The sequence below is a fragment of the Sebastes umbrosus genome, chromosome 14 (genome assembly GCF_015220745.1).
Source record: "Sebastes umbrosus isolate fSebUmb1 chromosome 14, fSebUmb1.pri, whole genome shotgun sequence".
NCBI lineage: Eukaryota > Metazoa > Chordata > Actinopteri > Perciformes > Sebastidae > Sebastes > Sebastes umbrosus.
Genome location: NC_051282.1, coordinates 986,869 through 1,008,818, shown reverse-complemented (window position 1 = coordinate 1,008,818; position 21,950 = coordinate 986,869). Strand labels below are relative to the sequence as shown.

The 21,950-nt window shown below is 41.7% G+C and overlaps 1 protein-coding gene across 3 annotated transcripts in view; it reads left to right on the top strand.

Moving 5' to 3' along the window:
• The window catches only part of rab11fip4a (RAB11 family interacting protein 4 (class II) a), a 41,185-nt gene that overhangs the window by 4,566 nt on the left and 14,669 nt on the right, over window positions 1-21,950 (top strand). For 2 of the 3 annotated variants that reach the window (XM_037791201.1, XM_037791200.1), the window contains exons 2-9: window positions 7,211-7,298; window positions 7,687-7,775; window positions 12,601-12,764; window positions 12,886-13,047; window positions 16,800-16,934; window positions 19,047-19,082; window positions 19,290-19,398; window positions 21,494-21,597. In XM_037791201.1, the coding sequence (XP_037647129.1) occupies window positions 7,211-7,298; window positions 7,687-7,775; window positions 12,601-12,764; window positions 12,886-13,047; window positions 16,800-16,934; window positions 19,047-19,082; window positions 19,290-19,398; window positions 21,494-21,597 (887 nt within the window). Of the gene's footprint in view, window positions 1-7,210; window positions 7,299-7,686; window positions 7,776-10,132; window positions 10,287-12,600; window positions 12,765-12,885; window positions 13,048-16,799; window positions 16,935-19,046; window positions 19,083-19,289; window positions 19,399-21,493; window positions 21,598-21,950 lie in introns of those variants that run through there. The other variant, XM_037791202.1, reaches the window with a different exon arrangement.

Here is a 21,950-nt window from a genome sequence, read left to right as displayed (position 1 = left end):
AATGAAATGATCGGCCTATGAGATGGAGCTCACTGCACCAGTCCTGTATTTACATTAGTTTCATTTGGAAAACAATGAGACATCCAGAGACATCCAGAGACATCCAGAAACATCCGTTTCTATGGTGATTAGCTAACTGCAGTGAGCTTCAGACTGCTACAGACAGTATGAAATAAATAACATCTTTATTCCTCATGTTTATCAGGCCACCACACTGCTGTTCCCATACTGCATACTGCATGCACACTGTGGATTATTACAGTACAGATGTTCCCATACTGCATACTGCATGCACACTGTGGATTATTACAGTACAGATGTTCCCATACTGCATACTGCATGCACACTGTGGATTATTACAGTACAGATGTTCCCATACTGCATACTGCATGCACACTGTGGATTATTACAGTACAGATGTTCCCATACTGCATACTGCATGCACACTGTGGATTATTACAGTACAAATGTTCCCATACTTCATACTGCATGCACACTGTGGATTATTACAGTACAGATGTTCCCATACTGCATACTGCATGCACACTGTGGATTATTACAGTACAAATGTTCCCATACTGAATACTGCATGCACACTGTGGATTACTACAGTACAAATGTTCCCATACTTCATACTGCATGCACACTGTGGATTATTAAAGTACAAATGTTCCCATACTTCATACTGCATGCACACTGTGGATTACTACAGTACAAATGTTCCCATACTTCATACTGCATGCACACTGTGGATTATTAAAGTACAAATGTTCCCATACTTCATACTGCATGCACACTGTGGATTATTAAAGTACAAATGTTCCCATACTTCATACTACATGCACACTGTGGATTATTACAGTACAAATGTTCCCATACAGCATACTGCATGCACACTGTGGATTATTAAAGTACAAATGTTCCCATACTTATTAAAGTACAAATGTTCCCATACTTCATACTGCATGCACACTGTGGATTATTACAGTACAAATGTTCCCATACTTCATACTGCATGCACACTGTGGATTATTACAGTACAAATGTTCCCATACTTCATACTGCATGCACACTGTGGATTATTACAGTACAAATGTAATCAAGTTATGAAAGCACATATAATGCATTTTATACAGATGTTTGTTATTTCTGTATTTGTACTGTGAAAATATTGTTTTTTGTGTACTAAAACATTATTTGGGTCTTGTTACATTTAGTTTTTTTTCATATCTCATATTAAACAATTACTCTTATACAGTATATTATTACCTAACAACATTTTCCAAAGATATTCAACATTATTGTAGACGTGAAGTGTTTCTCTGTTTTATGTAATTGGAAACTTACTGCTGTTAGGACCAAACACAACATTTTAGGAGGTGACAGACATTTTTCAACACTTCATAGAACAAAAAAAGAATTGATTCATTGAGAAAATAACTGACGGATTAATTGATAATGAAAACAATCGTTGGTTGAAGCCCTTCGTTAAGAGAGAGATAATGCTTACAGAAGGACATTTCTTACCATCAAGTGGACATGTAGTGGACATATAGTGTATACTGTATATATATATATACTGTATATGTATATATATGGCAGTATACACATGTATTACATTACATGTATGTTGTGGGACACCCCTTAATTATTATAACAAGTGATAGAACAATAATTTGAATGCATCATAAAAACATCTGTTTTTCTCTGAATTGAAATACAAAGACATTAGAGAATAATAATGTTGTAATATGAGATTGGTTGGCTGGTATCTGCTTACTTTTATAATAGTCGTGTATCACAGCTGTCACCCTGCACTATATTCAGTTTTAACAGTTTTCTTCATCTCCTTGTATTTTTATATCTGGTATATTTTTTGTACTTTGTACTTTGCACTACTAACTTTTTTACTGCCTTTTTACTAACATGTTTTGCACTATGGAACTGTGATGCTGGAAACTTGAATTTCCCTCAGGATCAATAAAGTTACTATCTATCTATCTATCTATCTATCTATCTATCTATCTATCTATCTATCTATCTATCTATCTATCTATCTGTCTATCTATCTATCTGTGTATGTGAGATAACATTACAGAATGTGTAGGTGTTGGATGTTGACAGCGAGCAGTGTTAAGCCTGTATGATGATGTGACACTGAGCTCCGTGAGTGTGTGTGTGTGTGTGTGTGTGTGTGTGAGATAACATAACCGAGGGTGGAGATGCTCAGGTTGGTCCACAGTTTACACTTTGATCTATTTATCCAGACTCTCTCTAAAGCTAATTTCAAGACCAAAGCCTGTGTCTGATGGTCTCCACAACATGTGCTGTCAGAGTGGGAGCCATGATGTGACCGTAGAGTAGTTAGGCTATACAGCACCCCATCACTGAAAGTGTCACATCATGGTTAAGTCATGTTAACACTTAGATCCAACCAATACTCAATGTTGCTATTCACAGTAATCAGATTAATAGTGTGATTCACTCCCTTCTTTCTTCTCTCCTTCTGTTCCTCCTTCAGTCTTAACCTCCATCTGTTCCTCCTCTTCTTTCACTCTTTATAACTTTGACCTTCATTACATCTTTATACCTCCTGTAGAGGGGAACTCTGTTTTCACTTCCTCATTGTTTGCTCTCTAGATGAGGAGAAAATCTCTCTGGAAAGGGTTTCATGTTGGCTGAGAGAATCTATTATCACAAAGAAATGCAGAGTGGAGATATATACAGTATACTGTATATACTGTACATACTGTATATATACAGTATATATGTTGTCATTTGGACGGGCAATGTGACTTTAGTACAGAAGCAGAACTATTTTTGTATAATTTTACAATGAGCTGCAGCTCTGGCTGGGATGATTTGCGTTCAGCTACATAAAACTGGAATCTTCCTAAATTTGAATGATAGTTCTATAACAGATGCGTCTTATACAGAGGCATTTTGAACAGGCATACACACACTATTAAGGTTGTTTTTATATTTTCCTGTGAATCATGATGTGCTCTATGTAAAGAGCCTTTAGCCAAAACTATATGTAAAAAAAAAGCAATGTGAGTAAGCCTGCAGAAGATACAAGGTCACAGAGGGGGCTGGGACGCTGGGACGCTGGGATGATGGGACACTATGTGTTGTTTAACAGTGGACACTTGGACACTCTTTCCAGTGGACATATTCAAAGTGTTGGCATTCATTCATAGTTATGTAAAGAATGAAAGCGAAAGAAGTTCAAACCCTGCTTACTCTCTCACCATGGCACATTGGGAAGTGGGTGTGTGAATGTTGTGCAGAAGTTACAGAAATTGTTGGGGTGGGGGCTCATACGCTTCACAGTGGTGCTTTGAGCTAAACTTTAACGTTAGCATGTCATACTGTATGCTCACAATCACAGTGTTAGCAAACTGATGCTAAGCAGGTATAATGTTTACTGTATTCACCATTTCAGTTTAGCGTGTTAGCATGCTAACTTTAAGAAGTACAGCTGAGGCTGATATGAATGTCATTAGTTTTACAGGTATTTAGTCATAAACCAAAGTATGGGGCTGATGAACATGTTGACCGGCTGGTGGCGCTAGATGATCATATCTGTAGCAAATTATCATCTTCATTTTCAAAATGAGAAAAAGTGGTCGGTCAACCGACCAACCAACCAACAGGCATTGACATCCACAGAGCCACGTCGATACCATGGCTGAAAACACATTTTACAATGATCTGTGATTGAGAGATTGCCTCCACATTGCTCTCGACATGGAGACGACTGAGCCAGCAGCTATAACAGCTACCGGTGCTAACGGCACCAACAGTGCAAACAACAGAAACAGTGCTTCCAGAGCTAACAGTGTTAACCTGAGGGGGAACCGTAGGGTGGGCGTTAGTTTCCATGGCGATGCCGTTGGTCGGGATGGCGTTATCAGCTGCAGCCGCCGTAGGAGAGCAGTGCAGAGTGGCGGCCGTGAGCTAGCCAGTGGGGCACACACATAGGGAATCACATGCACTAACGTGCGCGGCGCAGCAATAAGCCGTTGTGCCATGCAAGCTGTTGGAAATGATGAGTGTGAAAGGCCCATATATCTTTACATAGCAAATAGGTGTTTTTTCTGCTGTATTAATGCTCTGAATGTCGTATAGAGAACCTTTAATATGCAGCAGTATGTTAAAGAGGGTTGTACCACAACGTCTGACCTAATGCCTAATGCCCCAGTCTGAGGATAGAGGGTGCAGTATTGTGGAGGGTGCAGTATTGTGGAGGGTGCAGTATTGTAGAGGGTGCAGTATTGTGGAGGGTGCAGTATTGTACAGTATTGTAGAGGGTGCAGTATTGTACAGTATTGCAGAGGGTGCAGTATTGTAGAGGGTGCAGTATTGTGGAGGGTGCAGTATCGTGGAGGGTGCAGTATTGTGGAGGGTGAAGTATTGTGGAAGGTGCAGTATTGTCGAGGGTGCAGTATTGTAGAGGGTGCAGTATTGTGGAGAGTGCAGTATTGTGCAGTATTATAGAGGGTGCAGTATTGTGGAGGGTGCAGTATTGTGGAGGGTGCAGTATTGTAGAGGGTGCAGTATTGTGCAGTATTATAGAGGGTGCAGTATTGTAGAGGGTGCAGTATTGTGGAGGGTGCAGTATTGTGGAGGGTGTAGTATTGTGGAGGCTGCAGTATTGTGCAGTATTGTAGAGGGTGCAGTATTGTGGAGGGTGCAGTATTGTAGAGGGTGCAGTATTGTGGAGGGTGCAGTATTGTGTAGTATTGTGGAGGCTGCAGTATTGTGCAGTATTGTAGAGGGTGCAGTATTGTGGAGGGTGCAGTATTGTAGAGGGTGCAGTATTGTGGAGGGTGCAGTATTGTGGAGGCTGCAGTATTGTGCAGTATTGTAGAGGGTGCAGTATTGTAGAGGGTGCAGTATTGTGCAGTATTGTGGAGGGTGCAGTATTGTAGAGGGTGCAGTATTGTGCAGTATTGTGGAGGGTGCAGTATTGTGCAGTATTGTAGAGGGTGCAGTATTGTGGAGGGTGCAGTATCGTGGAGGGTGCAGTATTGTAGAGGGTGCAGTATTGTGCAGTATTGTGGAGGGTGCAGTATTGTGCAGTATTGTGGAGGGTGCAGTATTGTGGAGGGTGCAGTATTGTGGAGGGTGCAGTATTGTAGAGGGTGCAGTATTGTGGAGGGTGCAGTATCGTGGAGGGTGCAGTATTGTAGAGGGTGCAGTATTGTGGAGGGTGCAGTATTGTGCAGTATTGTGGAGGGTGCAGTATTGTAGAGGGTGCAGTATTGTGGAGGGTGCAGTATTGTGCAGTATTGTAGAGGGTGCAGTATTGTGGAGGGTGCAGTATTGTAGAGGGTGCAGTATTGTGGAGGGTGCAGTATTGTAGAGGGTGCAGTATTGTAGAGGATGCAGTATTGTGGAGGGTGAGGTATTGTGCAGTATTGTGGAGGGTGCAGTATTGTAGAGGGTGCAGTATTGTGGAGGGTGCAGTATTGTGGAGGGTGCAGTATTGTAGAGGGTGTAGAGGGTGCAGTATTTTAGAGGATGCAGTATTGTGGAGGGTGAGGTATTGTGCGGTATTGTGGAGGGTGCAGTATTGTGGAGGGTGCAGAGGGTGCAGTATTGTAGAGGGTTCAGTATTATGGAGGGTGCAGTATTGTAGAGGGTGCAGTATTGTGGAGGGTGCAGTATTGTAGAGGGTACAGTATTGTGGAGGGTGTAGTATTGTGGAGGGTGCAGTATTGTGCAGTATTGTAGAGGGTGCAGTAATGTAGAGGGTGCAGTATTGTGGAGGGTGCAGTATTGTGGAGGGTGCAGTATTGTGGAGGGTGCAGTATTGTAGAGGGTGCAGTAATGTAGAGGGTGCAGTATTGTAGAGGGTGCAGTAATGTAGAGGGTGCAGTATTGTGGAGGGTGCAGTAATGTAGAGGGTGCAGTATTGTGGAGGGTGCAGTATTGTAGAGGGTGTAGAGGGTGCAGTATTGTAGAGGGTGCAGTATTGTGGAAGGTGCAGTATTGTAGAGGGTGTAGAGGGTGCAGTATTGTGGAGGGTGCAGTATTGTGGAGGGTGCAGTATTGTAGAGGGTGCAGTATTGTGGAGGGTGCAGTATTGTGGAGGGTGCAGTATTGTAGAAGGTGTAGAGGGTATAGTATTGTGAAGGGTGCAGTATTGTGCAGTATTGTGGAGGGTGCAGTATTGTAGAGGGTGCAGTATTTTGGAGGGTGCAGTATTGTAGAGGGTGCAGTAATGTAGAGGGTGCAGTATTGTAGAGGGTGCAGTATTGTGGAGGGTGCAGTATTGTGGAGGGTGCAGTATTGTGCAGTATTGTGGAGGGTGCAGTATTGTAGAGGGTGTAGAGGGTGCAGTATTGTGGAGGGTGCAGTATTGTGCAGTATTGTAGAGGGTGCAGTATTGTAGAGGGTGCAGTATTGTGCAGTATTGTGGAGGGTGCAGTATTGTGCAGTATTGTGGAGGGTGTAGAGGGTGCAGTATTGTGGAGGGTGCAGTATTGTGCAGTATTGTAGAGGGTGTAGAGGGTGCAGTATTGTGGAGGGTGCAGTATTGTGGAGGGTGCAGTATTGTAGAGGGTGCAGTATTGTGGAGGGTGCAGTATTGTGCAGTATTGTAGAGGGTGTAGAGGGTGCAGTATTGTGGAGGGTGCAGTATTGTGGAGGGTGCAGTATTGTAGAGGGTGCAGTATTGTGGAGGGTGCAGTATTGTGGAGGGTGCAGTATTGTGGAGGGTGCAGTATTGTGGAGGGTGCAGTATTGTAGAGGGTGCAGTATTGTGGAGGGTGCAGTATTGTAGAGGGTGTAGAGGGTGCAGTATTGTGGACGGTGCAGTATTGTGGAGGGTGCAGTATTGTAGAGGGTGTAGAGGGTGCAGTATTGTGGAGGGTGCAGTATTGTGGAGGGTGCAGTATTGTAGAGGGTGCAGTATTGTAGAGGGTGCAGTATTGTGGAGGGTGCAGTATTGTAGAGGGTGTAGAGGGTGCAGTATTGTGGACGGTGCAGTATTGTGGAGGGTGCAGTATTGTGGAGGGTGCAGTATTGTAGAGGGTGTAGAGGGTGCAGTATTGTGGAGGGTGCAGTATTGTGGAGGGTGCAGTATTGTAGAGGGTGTAGAGGGTGCAGTATTGTGGAGGGTACAGTATTGTGGAGGGTGCAGTATTGTGGAGGGTGCAGTATTGTGTTGTAAAGATCTGTGACGGACTTCTTTCTCTGGCAGGTGAAGAAGTTAACCAGGTACCTGGATCCTAATGCTCACGGGAAGATCAACTTCAAAGACTTTTGCCACGGTGTGTTCGCCATTAAAGGTAAGAGATGCACAGTAGATGTAACTGTAGTACCAGACAGGTACAGCAGAGAGTTACTGTAGCTCATTACTGCTTTTTATCTGCATCTAGAGGTGCTGATAGGTGGGTTCTGTTACCTTTCGACAGAGCCAATAGCTGTTTCCCCCTATTTCCAGTGTTTATGCTAAGCTAAGCTAATTACTGTTGCTTCATATTTACATTACAGACATGAGAGTGGTCTCAATCTTCTCATCTAACTCTCAGCAAAAAAGCAAATGCATTTTTTCCCCAAAATGTTAAACCATAAACTGTTGATAACCTTCCTGAGGTGTAGTATACTGTGTTTTAGTTGATTTCTCCCCCTCTTCTTCTTTCTTCTTTCCTTCCTTTCCCACCCTCCTCCTGCCAGGTTGTGAGGAGATTCTGAAGATGGCTGTGGGTCCTCGTGGTGTTACCTCTAACCAGCCGTCTGTTACTGACAACGGTTACATCTACCAGGTACAATCTCCCAGTCCCTCTAATGGTGAAGCTTTCAGACTCTTTTATAACTTTAAGGTGGATATATACTCAAGAAGAATATAGTCATAGTCCATTTTCATGAAGTTGGCTGCTCGAAATGGCTGGAAACTGGCCGACTTGACCGCAGCTTTTTGTCACCGCCCCCTGCTGTTGCTGCCTGATCTCGTCTACTTTTCAGGCGAGGCGCAGTTCATCTCGAACGAGCCTATCAAATACTCTCATTAAAGAACATGAGAGACCTCAGGGATAATCACATGACATTAAATACTCTCATTAAAGAACATGAGAGACCTCAGAGACAGTCACATGACCACAGGGACAGTCACATGACATTAAATACTTTAAATAAATAAATAGTCAACACACTGGCTTTCTGCTGCAGGCTGTGAAAGAATCTGAGAGATGGTTTAGTAAAAGCTAAAGAAGGTGGGATGTAAACAGTGGCGACTGGAGGGGAAGCACCGAGAGACAGGAAGTCATTTAGACTTGGAGGTAAGCGACAGTAATAATTACAGTACACAAATTCAATGTTTGGTGGTACGTACGTCGGTATTTAGTGTTTACTACTGTTGCCAGGCAGCATACTTTCCTTTCCAGTACCACTTGTTGACTTCTTGCTGATTCACAGAATATTTGGTTTGTACGCCTCCTGGCGTTTCATAGCATATTGCAGCAAACAACAGCTAAGCATAAACACCTCTGTGCATGCTTGTAGTGCGCACGCCATCTATGGTATCTCACGTAAAAAAGCTTTATGTGGTCTTGTCTAGAGGGTAACCCTCAAATTTTGAAAACATGCGCTGCTTTCTGTCCCACCGGAGGAATGTACGGGCCACGGCTCCAGTGTTTTGAATTTGCACTGCTGTTACCCATTTTAAACGGTAGCTGTCAGAGCTACATATTGTTAGTTTAATGATTTTTTTTTATGAATTTAACCCAAACCAAAATCCTTTACTAAGCCTAATCAAGTAGTTTTTTTGCGTAAGTAAACCTAAAAGCTAAGTAAACCTATGTTGGAAGTTTATTATGAAGTATTATTATTTTGAAAAGACATTATGCATGTAACGAGTGGAAACTGACAGCCCGTCCTGACACGTCCTAAACTGACACTAGAGGGTTACCTAAAGCGTCATAGTTTGAAGCGTAGCCGCTGTATTTGATGAGTTGGGAGTGAGAAGGTGTTGGAATAAAGCAGAATGTAAAATAACTCAGCTCTATACAGGCCTTGATAGATTTTCATTGGACGGTATAACTGGACAAAGCCACAACCTAAACAGTCTAGATAATCCTTCCAGTGTCTCCGTATGGGACAGACAGTGGGACCGTTTCTCACCATTGTGTTAAGTTTGGTGGCGGCAGGCTAAGCAAGGTAGTCCAGCCATCCCTCTCCCCACCATACAATGGAGGACAGAACCTGCCAAAATAAAAAAATAAAAAAATAAATGACGAATGATGATGAATAAATAAATGTCATTAAATGTAGCAAAACATATTATAAAAATAAATGCAGATATTAGTTAATTGATAAAATGACACATAAATTGGTATTTCTGTTTTAATTTGGTTCTTTATTTATTTATGTTTGTATTAATTCCCTTATTTATTTACTCTTAAGTTAAGTTTTCCCTTTTATTTATTTATTTGTATTAATTTTTAAATGCATTTATTTATTTTTTAAATATGTATATTTGTTTTCATTTATTTTATATTTATCTTTAAATGTGTGTATTTATTTATTTCTGCACAATTTTCCCTTTGCATTTCACCCTTTATTTATTTCCCCAAACTTATTTATTTCTGTATTCTTTTCTTCACACATTTCTTTACACATTTCTTTATGTATTTCTACCTCATTATACAAATGAGGGGGCTGTCACTTAACGTATGTCATTGAGTTATTTATTTATTTTTGATTTTGGCAGCTTCCGTCCTCCATAGTAGAGAGTTATCAATCTGAGTTACAATAAGCATTTTTATTTTGTATCATTCCTAACTCTTAATATTTTTTGAGGATTATGAGATAGTAAGGCAAAATTTGACTGACTAACTGTCTTTTTTTGTTTCCTATTCAAAATGTTGCCATACAGTATTTATTTATTTTTATCACTCCTAACATTGCATCTTTTTTTTTTCTTTTCCTGGCAGAAATTGGCTTCCATACACTCTGATTTAGGCTCCATGCACAGTTCCATAAATGGCACAAAAATATCAATGAATATGCAATATATCGTATGTTGCTGTGTGTACTGTGTGTTATCCCCACCATAGGGATCAGCCAAACTGAACAGTTGCTTAGCAACGAGAGAGAGAGAGAGAGAGAGAGAGAGAGAGAGAGAGAGAGAGAGAGAGAGAGAGAGGTGTGGCTTTGTCCCAGCTAAATCATCGGTGTGTTTTCAAATGTGAACCAGCTGCAGCGCTACATGTGTGTGTGAGCCTTGAGGCTTCAGGAGCTCAGTGGATTCTGGTCCTACCTCCATCATAAAGGATACCGTATGTTTATTCAGATCACACACACACACACACACACACACACACACTGGTTTTACAATGGTGTTAGTCCTGGAAGTGAAACATGTCATTTCTGTGATTGAATTTATTTGAATAATCAAACTAAAGTTCTTGATCCACTGGTCCACACAGGTGTTCTCACTTGGTTAGGCTGATTAGATCTCTTCTCAGGTGTGTGTGCAGACTGTGCTTGATTGACATCTTCCTCACTCTGCTCTCAATTGTGTTGCACCTGTTGGGGGGGCGGGACATCTTCCACCTTTTATCCTTCTGAGTGGTGCGTGCAGTGTGGTGCTGGTCATTGTGGATTCACACAGTTGTTCAGAGTTACTCTGCACACTTTGCTTTTGGGAATAACCCACACTACACAGCGTTGTGGTGTTGTGACAGCAGTGTAAACATGCACGTCACTAACCAGCACAATGTCTACTGGTTTGTCTTATGAGGGACTGAACACTAAACACTACAATTCATTAAATGATGTATGTCTTCCTTCACTGTCGGGGTTAAATATTGTGATTTTACTCTAAACTTGGCCTCAGTGTAAGGTCAGCATTAGAGAACACATCCTCCTGGTCTCTTTGTTATAGATCCATATCTCCACACACTCCTCTTCATCTCAGACAAAAACATGTGTATAATTGATGAATGAAAGCTACTCCGCTGTCCCTCAGAGACCACACCGTCTCTGGTGGACTGTCTGTGGACACATGAAAAACACGAACCAAAGACTCCAGTAAAATCAGGAGGAAAGCACCTGTTTTGTAATTGCAGATGGGGGGGTGTGTGTGCGTGCGTGCGTGCCTGCCTGCCTGCCTGCCTGCCTGCGTGCGTGCGTGTGTGACAGGTGTGTACCCTGCCCTGGTACCTCAGTTGGGTGAAGCCAGACATGCTCGTGCATAATAGATGACACACAGATCTGAGGCATGATGCCATGTCCCACTCTGTCTGCGATGAATCAGCCCAGGAGACCGTCTCCAGGTCAAATGCTAAACGTGCACTGTAGTATCACAAGGTGTCTGCAAGCTGAATTGATTTCTCTTAGAGACATATTTGATTACATGTGGTTTAAACTGCACCTGTGGACCAGTTGCTGTGTCACTATCTTACTTGAGGTTTAAATTAGAACCGATGCTTTAACAAGGTTTAAGGTCAGAGGGTTTTGTATCAGGGCAGAACACACATTTGTTTTAACGCCACTCATGTATTTAACGTATTAATGTGATTTTTAGGTTGTAGCGGCTCAGTTTTAAAGCTAAAAGATACTGGTTTCATATGAAACTATAAACCTGATGAATCCATCGGTACCAACCATGTCATACTAACGTCATGAAGGAGGTTAAATACCGCTCCAAAGTTGGCGCGGAAAAACTATCATGGCCATTTTTCAAAGGGATCTCTTGACCTCTGACCTCCAGATATGTGAGTGAAAATAGGTTCTATGGGTACTTGAGTGGGCTGCAGTTTGCCATGTTATGATTTGAGCATATGTTTTATGCTAAATGCAGTACCTGTGAGGGTTTCTGGACCATATCTGTCATTTTTTTGTGTTTTAAATTGATTTACAATATAAATATATACATACATTACATACATAAAGCAGCATATTTGTCCACTCCCATGTTGATAAGAGTATTAAATACTTGACAAATCTCCCTTTAAGGTACATTTAGAACAGTGTGATTAACTATTTGAATTGATTGACAACCCTAATAATTACATTTAAAAGGTGTCCAATTTGTCTCAGGGTTCCTGATGAACTGTTGACTCAATATTTACAGATTATTGATAAAACTGTAGATTACTATTGCAGGGGTCATTTATTTGTTATTTACTATTTGTATTAAAAGTATAGACTGATAAAATAGTCTCTTCCTCTCCTCCTCCGCTCACATCTCAGGAGGGAGAGACTAAGAGGAGAGGAGGTGAGGAAAGGAATCAAGGATGTACAAACTGAGAAAGGAGAAGAGCCTCTTGGCATTAATACCCAAGTACCAGTACTACATCACCCTGAGATATCGTGGGTTTTCCTGCCAGTTGCCCTGTGATTAACAGTAAAGTTGAAGTACCTTCAAGTTCAACTCAAACTGTGTCTTAGTACTGAGTGATGAAGTACTCAGTACTAAGACACAGTACTGGGTACTGTGTCTTAGTACTGAGTGATGCAGTACTGAGTGATGCAGTAGCTTGTACATAAAAGAGCGCTAACGCTTAAAAAGCTGCCACTGAGTGTGCTGTGAATCCTGACTCTCCTCTCACCAAGACAGTATGTGTCTTCTTGTTTGTATATCTGTAGAACGGTGAGGCCAAGCTGGGCCCTCCCATCATCATGTGTACACGCTCCTACCCAGAATGCAGTGTGTATGGCGAGGGTTGTGGTGCTGACGGGGAGTGTGACATGGATAGCAGCGCTGAAAACGGCAGCAGCTCCGACTCTTTGGATCCAACACGGCGAGACGGGTCAGTCACAGAAACACTGACCTAGGGTCAGAGGTCACTTAACTTTACTTTGTTTAGATTTAAGTGTGACCTGATGTTTTAAATGAACCCCTTTCCTGTACTTCCTGCTGTGCAACCCTAGCCACCTGATTGGCTCGGCGTCTGCGTCAGTCATCTCCGGGGAGGAGCAGTTTGAGGACTACGGTGAGGGGGAGGATGTGGACTTTACTCCCAGCAGCCCTTGCCCTGAAGAAGACACCAGAACAAATGGCTTCTCAGACCTGGGATCCTCCCTTCCCTCCAGGTCGGTGGTCCAGATACACGCACACACACACACATACACACTGAATCACACACACACTCATATGTTGAAGATGTAACAGGAGTCACTTTTTGTTTTCCTAGTAAGACTTTTTCTTGGCTTGTCTGTGTTCCAAACTCCATTCAGACTCTAAGGAAAGTATATAATCACCATAGTTACCACGTCAACAGCAAGCGTCACAGTGCTGAGAGAGACGAGGCCCTGTCCTCATCCCTGTATCTCAAAAACTTTGTTTTGTAGATCTTCTTGAATTGATTTATAGTTGGACCCACCCTTTAAGCAAAGTACATCTGCGCTCTGTTGTGTTTTTTTTTTCCAAATGTTAATACTCACTGAGCCGTTAGCATGCAGCAGTGATGTAGGTTACCACAGTGAGCTATCAATAAGGTTATGAATGATGTGAACGCTAGCACTAGCTGAGTCAACGTTAGCTGGGTTAAGTTTGGGATTAACTAAAAGGGTTAGTTTGGATTTTTTTGAAGTTGCATTGTATACTATATATACTTTTGTGTTCTACAAATTAAAATTCCAGCTTTTGTGAATGGAGTCTGGTGGCTTTGAGGAGAGCGATATGATCAGAAAGGGCTAACTGATGGCAAGGTAAAGCGGCTGTGGACGGGAGCAGCAGAAAAAACGATTTCAGCCACCTAAAATAAAATCAATATCAGTTTAAGTGTAATCTATTTTTAGAATATTATTTATTATTTAGAATATTTTCACCGCTTTACCTCACCGTCAGACAGACCTCTCCATCGGGGGACTGAAGCTGTTCTAACTCTGTCTTCAAAGCCACCAGACTCCATTCATAAAACCAGTAATTCTACCTCTCAGAACACAGGAGTAGCTGGTCTACCGCTGCATCCATCGGTTAGTTAGTTTGTGTTATTGTGTGACTTTCTGATCTGAATTAACGTGGCATCCACATCAGTACATCGCTTAGCTTCCTGTCGGTACTCTGTCTGCTTCCCCAGACTGGCAGCACGCCGACCGCCATCTAAGTAACTGTATTAATACAGTGACTATAAGGATGTATATATACTGTATTAATACAGTGACTATAAGGATGTATATATACTGTATTAATACACTGACTATAAGGATGTATATATACTGTATTAATACAGTGACTATAAGGATGTATATATACTGTATTAATACACTGACTATAAGGATGTATATATACTGTAGTAATACACTGACTATAAGGATGTATATATACTAGGGGTGGAACGGTTCACAATATTCACGGTTGGGTTCATATCACGGTTTTGGGGTCACGGTTTTGGGTTCGGTACATTTATGGTACAGCAAGGAGGTCAATTTCTGATTTCAACATGCTTTTCATTTCTTTGGCAAAAATAAGTTAACAAATGTTTGCCTTAACAAAAGTATGGCTTCCAAAAACAACATCAACACTTCTTCATTGATAAAATCTTAATTGAAAGAATAGGTCTTCTACAGTAATTAGTATAAACATATTTATACATGTTTTTCATATAAATATGATGTAATTATAGACTAAGACTATCAACTGGCAGGACATAAATTGAAGCATAAGCTCAACCAGAACTATGCTAAAAAAAACAACAATAAAAAGCCAGTATAACATACAGTATGTCTCAATTCCCTGATTATCAGCTCTTAATTGAAAGATTAGTTTTTCCACTCAAACAGTGCAGTATTTGGAGGAATACGGTTGGATTTCTGTACCACTGTGTTAGTTAAAAATAATTAATAAATATAAAACACATTACAGGGATTGTGCTGTTGTCCCTCTCCAGTTTCCAATGTGTCACTGCTTGTGTCAGTGCTCCGGAGAGATGCTCCCTGTGTGGCTCTCATAAAGGGGGCGCGTCTTTATCTCCCACTCATTCAACAGCGGCTCATTGGTCATAATTCTTACTATAACAGTTAAGGCACTCAAATACTGACATATTGTCAATAAGAAAAAATAAATAAAAATAAATAAAATCACAAATGTCTGTAATGTAAATGTAATGTTCCATCTTAAGGCTGTTGGTAAATCTTCAACTGCTGCTTATGCTAGTTTCTACAGGGCCGGCACAACAGACTAACATTCACACGTGAAGGCTCACGCTCTTTGACCATCTGCTTTAATTCTGTATTGTTAATGATGGAGTGTGGTCGTATATGCAGCGATGAACACTCTTATAGCATTAGATATTATTAATTCTGTATTGTTAATGATGGAGTGTGGTCGTATATGTAGCGATAAACACTCTTATAGTATTAGATATTATTAATTCTGTATTGTTTATGATGGAGTGTGGTCGTATATGTAGCGATAAACACTCTTATAGTATTAGATATTATTAATTCTGTATTGTTTATGATGGAGTGTGGTCGTATATGTAGCGATAAACACTCTTATAGTATTAGATATTATTAATTCTGTATTGTTTATGATGGAGTGTGGTCGTATATGTAGCGATAAACACTCTTATAGCATTAGATATTATTAATTCTGTATTGTTTATGATGGAGTGTGGTCGTATATGCAGCGATAAACACTCTTATAGCATTAGATATTATTAATTCTGTATTGTTTATGATGGAGTGTGGTCGTATATGCAGCGATAAACACTCTTATAACATTAGATATTACTTTGGCACGGTGTGAATCTGCAGTGGGATGAATGCTTAATACAATGACAATAAAGCTTTCTATTCTATTCTATTCTATTCTATTCTATTCTATTCTATTCTGTGGGGGGAACGGACTCTCCGTCCAGTCTGCTTTTGTTGCGCTCCGCTGATCGACACATTCGGGTGATGCCGTCATAATTAAATATTTCAAGTGTCCACATATAAACCCGACTTCAGGTGAGCAATGTCTGCGTACAGTTTGACATAAATCGTTGTGTGTAAACAGTTTAGCTTGACTATCATGAGCTACTGGTCGCTACAGCTCTGCTACCATTCCTGGTACACTGCCAAAATTTTCCGGGTAAAACTCACGCTCCAGAGTTTCTGTTCCCTGCGTGCGAGTAGTCCACATAAACAGCTGTTTGGGTAACGGCGAACCGAAAGGATGTTGCGAACCGAACCGAACGTCCTGAACCGAATGGTTCGGGTCAATTACACGAACCGTTCTACCCCTAATATATACTGTACATGTAGCAGCGTCATCATGCAGAAACATACATCAGGTCACCATGTGGGAAAACGTTTTTAGAAGGGCTTGAAGGGAAAATAGTATTTTGATGCTAAAACATACATACTTTCACCAGAATGTTCAATGTGGGGATCTGAATACATGAAGAACACCACTGGGAAGATACAGAACCTGGACCCGCCCTTTAAATTTAAATTTAAATTTCCTCTTAGGTTATTTACAATAAAACTAAATCTAATATACACCAGAGTGCCTCAGTTAATTTATATTTATCCATCTTTATTGAAGTGGGGTGAGATGTGTACATATAAAGAGCCAATCATACACAGAGGCAGCTATTGCACAGCATTAACTGGCATTAATAGCAGGTGTTTACTGTGACCTTCAGAACATTTAAAAAGGGCCGATGGATGAATGAATGGTTGAGTTGTACCATTGCCACTGGTATATACTGTATGGTCCGAGCATCACAAAATGAAGCCCCTGTCCTGCTGTGGTAAGACAGTTGCAACCAACTGTATTTAATATCTATCTTACTTATCTCTTATTATTAGCATATATAGCATTCTATATATTGATGTATTGTTTGTCTTTGCAGTGCTGGGCAGACTCCTCAGAAGATGCGTCAACTGTACAACAGTGAGCTGCTGGACATCTACTGTTCTCAGTGCTGCAAGAAAGTGAATCTCCTCAACGACCTGGAGGCTCGACTTCGAAACCTCAAGGCCAACAGGTAGAACACACATGAGCACATGAAGATGGAGCATAAACACAGAGGCTGAGCGGGACCAATCAGTGGTGGGTGGTAGGCTGCTGCCTCAGCATCAATACTCTGATACACATAAGACATCCACCCAAATCCCACCCTCTTATTCATTCTTGGCACCACATCAAAGGGTGAGCATAAGCTGTTGCTATAGCAACCGCATCCCAAATTGATGGGGAGGCTGGTTGCTAGTTTTTGTGTCTCAGTGTGTGAGATGCACACATGGCAGATCAATGAGTGTTTGTGTCATTTGTAACAGCGTGCTGCAGGGATGATGGCCGACCAGGAAGTTAGCATCCCCTTAGCATTCCCTCCACTAACAGGAAGTGATCATCTACCTGGTTCCCTCCGCTAACAGGAAGTGATCATCTCCCTGGTTCCCTCCGCTAACAGGAAGTGATCATCTCCCTGGTTAACCTCCACTAACAGGAAGTGATCATCTCCCTGGTTAACCTTCACTAACAGGAAGTGATCATCTCCCTGGTTCCCTCCGCTAACAGGAAGTGATCATCTCCCTGGTTCCCTCCGCTAACAGGAAGTGATCATCTCCCTGGTTAACCTCCGCTAACAGGAAGTGATCATCTCCCTGGTTAACCTCCACTAACAGGAAGTGATCATCTCCCTGGTTAACCTCCACTAACAGGAAGTGATCATCTCCCTGGTTCCCTCCACTAACAGGAAGTGATCATCTCCCTGGTTAACCTCCACTAACAGGAAGTGATCATCTCCCTGGTTCCCTCCACTAACAGGAAGTGATCATCTCCCTGGTTAACCTCCACTAACAGGAAGTGATCATCTCCCTGGTTAACCTCCACTAACAGGAAGTGATCATCTCCCTGGTTCCCTCCACTAACAGGAAGTGATCATCTCCCTGGTTCCCTCCACTAACTGCCAATGGGATTGTCCCATTGGGTTTTGGATTATTGCAGAAAATAATCTCAGTGGCAAACAAACGTTTATGATACTGACATGTTTTGTTCAGCAAGATAATCTCCACTAATGAACACCACTTTATGACTTTTTTTTATGATTTATGAAGTGTGAATGCAATCACCAGAAGTAAGGAGCTAACGTTAGGCTATAATCAAACTACACCACAGGCACATGACTGCACGCCACCACCACTATGCTATAGGAGGACGAATCGGCCTGATGATGTTTAGTAGTCTCATTTAGCCACTTGTTAGCAACCGCCTTTTTTAAGATGTATAAAGACTCCAAAATTCACCAGTGGTGTATTTATTGACATATTTTGTCGTAGAATAAAACACTAAAATCTCTTCAGCTGGTGTTAACCACAGACCTTATTTCAGACATCTAACTAAAGACACACTGAGTCAGTGTGCTGACTTGACTAATACTTGCCCCAAACTGCATTTGATTATCATAAAGTGGGCATGTCTGTAAAGGGGAGACTCGTGGGTACCCATAGAACCCATTTACATTCACTGATCTGGAGGTCAGAGGTCAAGGGACCCCTTTGAAAATGGACATGACAGTTTTTCTTCGCTAAAATTGAACGTAAGGTTATTTAACCTCCTACCAGTATCTTCACTCCAGCTTCAACACTGATCCTGGAGCAACCTCCAGAAGATGGATTGTTTTAATGTGTTAAAGAAATTAGTGGCGTTAAAACAAATTTGCAATAACATGTTATTATATTATAACTTTGACAGCCCTAATAAAAACAATCTCTCTGTACAGAGAAAGTACCGACAGACAAGATGGACATCTGAAACATGAAGCATCATTAATAACCTGTTATGAATAAACACCACAGTAAGTGGTAATCAGTCCATACTTGTCTGGTTGTTTCAGAGGTTGTTTTCTGAGATTGTTCCAGGTTTAAATGTCCTTGATCAGACTGTTTATCCTGCTGTCGTAATATTTCCACACAGGTTTCAGATGTGCCAGCTGTTTTCTAAACATTAATATGTTAATATGAAGGTATCCAGGGCAGCCCGAGTTAGTCACTTCTAAATCTGTGCTTGAGAGCGTGTGAAACATGTCAATGTGTGAGGGTTGGCAGCCCTGATGCAGTGTGCGAGTGTGTGACTCCGTCTCTCTCTTGTGTTTCAGCCCTAATAGAAAGATTACCAGCACAGCATTTGGACGGTGAGTGACCTGACCTTCCTACTAATCACCTCTTAAATGAAAATACTGCAGCGAATCTGCATTTGCATAGAAAGAGGGGGGGATCCCAATGATGGGTTCAGTATTTAGCAGGGTGATAAATAGAGTGGTATAATGGGAGAGTAGTTTCTGGCCCAGTCTGTATGTGATCATCATCATTAATAATGTCCTGTCCTGTCCTCCCTGCAGCCAGCTGTTCCAGGCCAACCACAGTGTGTTTGGGTCCAGTCAGGGCAGCAGCACAGAGGACCTGTTCACGGACAGCATCGACTCCTGCGACCTCGATATCACAGAGAAGGTACAAACACACGCTCATGCACACAAAAATCAACGCAGTTATTGTGAATCTTGGATGAAAGCCAGTTAAAGTGATTAGCCCAATTATTAGCATCTGTTTGTTTCAGGTTCACCTGCCAGGTATTAGCAACGGTAGTAGTGGGTAGGATGCCTCTGAATTCCTCGGATGCACGGAATCAACAGGCGGGAACCTCCAGGTCTGAGAAGTGAAGTCAATACTGAAGTGCCTTAAAACTGCATCCTCTCTAGCAGCCAGCAGGGGGCGACTCCTCTGCTTGTATAGAAGTCTATGAGAAAATGAGCCTACTTCTCTCTTGATTTATTACCTCAGTAATCATTGTAAACATGAGTTTATGGTCTCAATCTCTAGTTTCAAGTCTTCTTCAATACAGCATGATGTTCATTTAGTAAAAGATGGTCCCATTTAGAGTCAGATAGACCATAAAGCAGGGGATGCTTTAGGGCGGGGCTACCTTGTGATCGACAGCTCGCTACCACGGCGTTGTCCGGTCTGGGAGTTTTTCTGTGTTTTCGTCTTACAACTTTTAACCCTTTCACAGTTTTTTTTCACTTCATCACAGTTAATTAAAACATTTTTGGTCACCTAAAAATGTCTTATTCAGCGTCAGTTGTTCTTAGCTCCGCCCTCTTGTTGGAGCCAAATGCTTGCTTTAAATTGTTCATAATATTAATATTTTGGTTTTGTTTGATAACGTAAATATATGAATTTGTGGCTATGGAAGGTGTGTTTTTCAGTTATTATTTGAGTGATTATTATCTAATTAATGGCGGCTGGTTGGAGTGAGAGGACAGTGTGTGTTAACACCTCCGCCCCCTTGATAAGCAGGTGACTGCAGCGCCTTTGTTTATCAGTTCATCAGGATATGGGAGCGAGGGTGTTGTCAGGTATGCAGCCGTACAGTTTTAGGCCGCTGCCAAGCGCCATATATGAAGTAAGAAGTGTCTGATTGCACAACTCTCCTTCTCTGCTGTTCCGGTAAGGCTGATTAGTTTTTTGTGTGGAGAATCTTGGGAAATAAACAGATGGAAACAAGTAAAAGTTGTGACTCTTTGGATAATTGGGCGTATCAAACTCTAGCGCATATCCTGTAGAATCATTCAATTCAATTCAATTCAATTTATTTTTGTATAGCGCCAAATCACAACAGAAGTTATCTCAAGACGCTTTATATATAGAGCAGGTCTTAGACCGTACACCAATCATCACCAGGAAACAAGGAAACTACTGCTCTTTTACCTCTCGTGTCACTTCTGGTTGCAAAAAAACAAGATGGCGACGGCCAAAGAACTCGAGGTTTCAAAACCGTGGTTCACAAACCAATGGGTGACGTCACGGTGACTACGTGCACTTCTTATATACAGTCTGTGGGACTCAACAATCAATATTGAGTTGATTCCACCATAGAGGTCCATTTCAGTACAGTATGTTAGTTCAAACTGTGCAGACCACTGGAGGAAACTGAAGTCGGTGTTGTGTTGCTGGAGCCATATTTAGTTTCCCAGTGCTTTCTAACATGCTGGATGATCCCATGAAGAGATGCTCCTGGTAAATGATATTGGGTAGGTACACTTCAGTATTCTATTATTAGAATATATAGAATTATACATGTTTCATGACTGTTTTTATTAATAGTAACAAATGTTTTAACTGTAAACAAGTCAAAATATGAAAGCATATTAAATCAGTGAATTACAGATGTCTTGTAGGGTGTGTGTTCTGGCTCTGCAGAGGACAACTGATGACTTTGTCTCCTCAGTCTTTGAGAGGAAAAGCTGACATGCTGCAGTACACACACACACACACACGTGTACTGTCATGTTTAAGCCTGCAGAATAATAGCAGGAGACTCGTGACCTTGTGTGACATTGAGTTGCAGCTCAATGATTTCCTGAAAGTTTGTGTACAGGTGTACCTAATAAAAAGGCTCTGATATGTTGATGATACAACGTGTTCATCTCCAGCTGTGTGGTAGGATGAGTTAAAGTAGGGCTCTACCCAAACTCAAAGCTTCTATTGACGGTCTGGTTAACGGTCTGGTTAACGGTCTGGTTAACGGTCTGTTTGTCTTCCTCAGGTCAGTTATCTGGAGAAGAAGGTGACGGAGTTGGAAAGCGACAGTCTGGCCAATGGTGACCTCAAGTCCAAACTCAAACAGGAGAACACACAACTTGTACACAGGTAGGAAGACCCAATCAGACCAATCCCAACGTCCACACTCACAGACACTGAGGCTGTGAGGGTTCAGGGCTGAAGGCTTTAGGGGGACACTGGGACTGAGGGTTCAGGGCTGAAGGCTTTAGGGGGACACTGGGTCTGAGGGTTCAGAGCTGAAGGCTTTAGGGGGACACTGGGACTGAGGGTTCAGGTCTGAAGGCATTAGGGGTACACTGGGATTGGGTTACTGAATCCTTTATCTATTGAAGGGCCAGTGTGTAACTATTAGGGGGGTGTACTTGTAGAAATGTAATATAATATTAATAAGTATGTTTTCATTGAAACTAAGAATGGTTGTTTTTCCGTTAGCTTAGAAT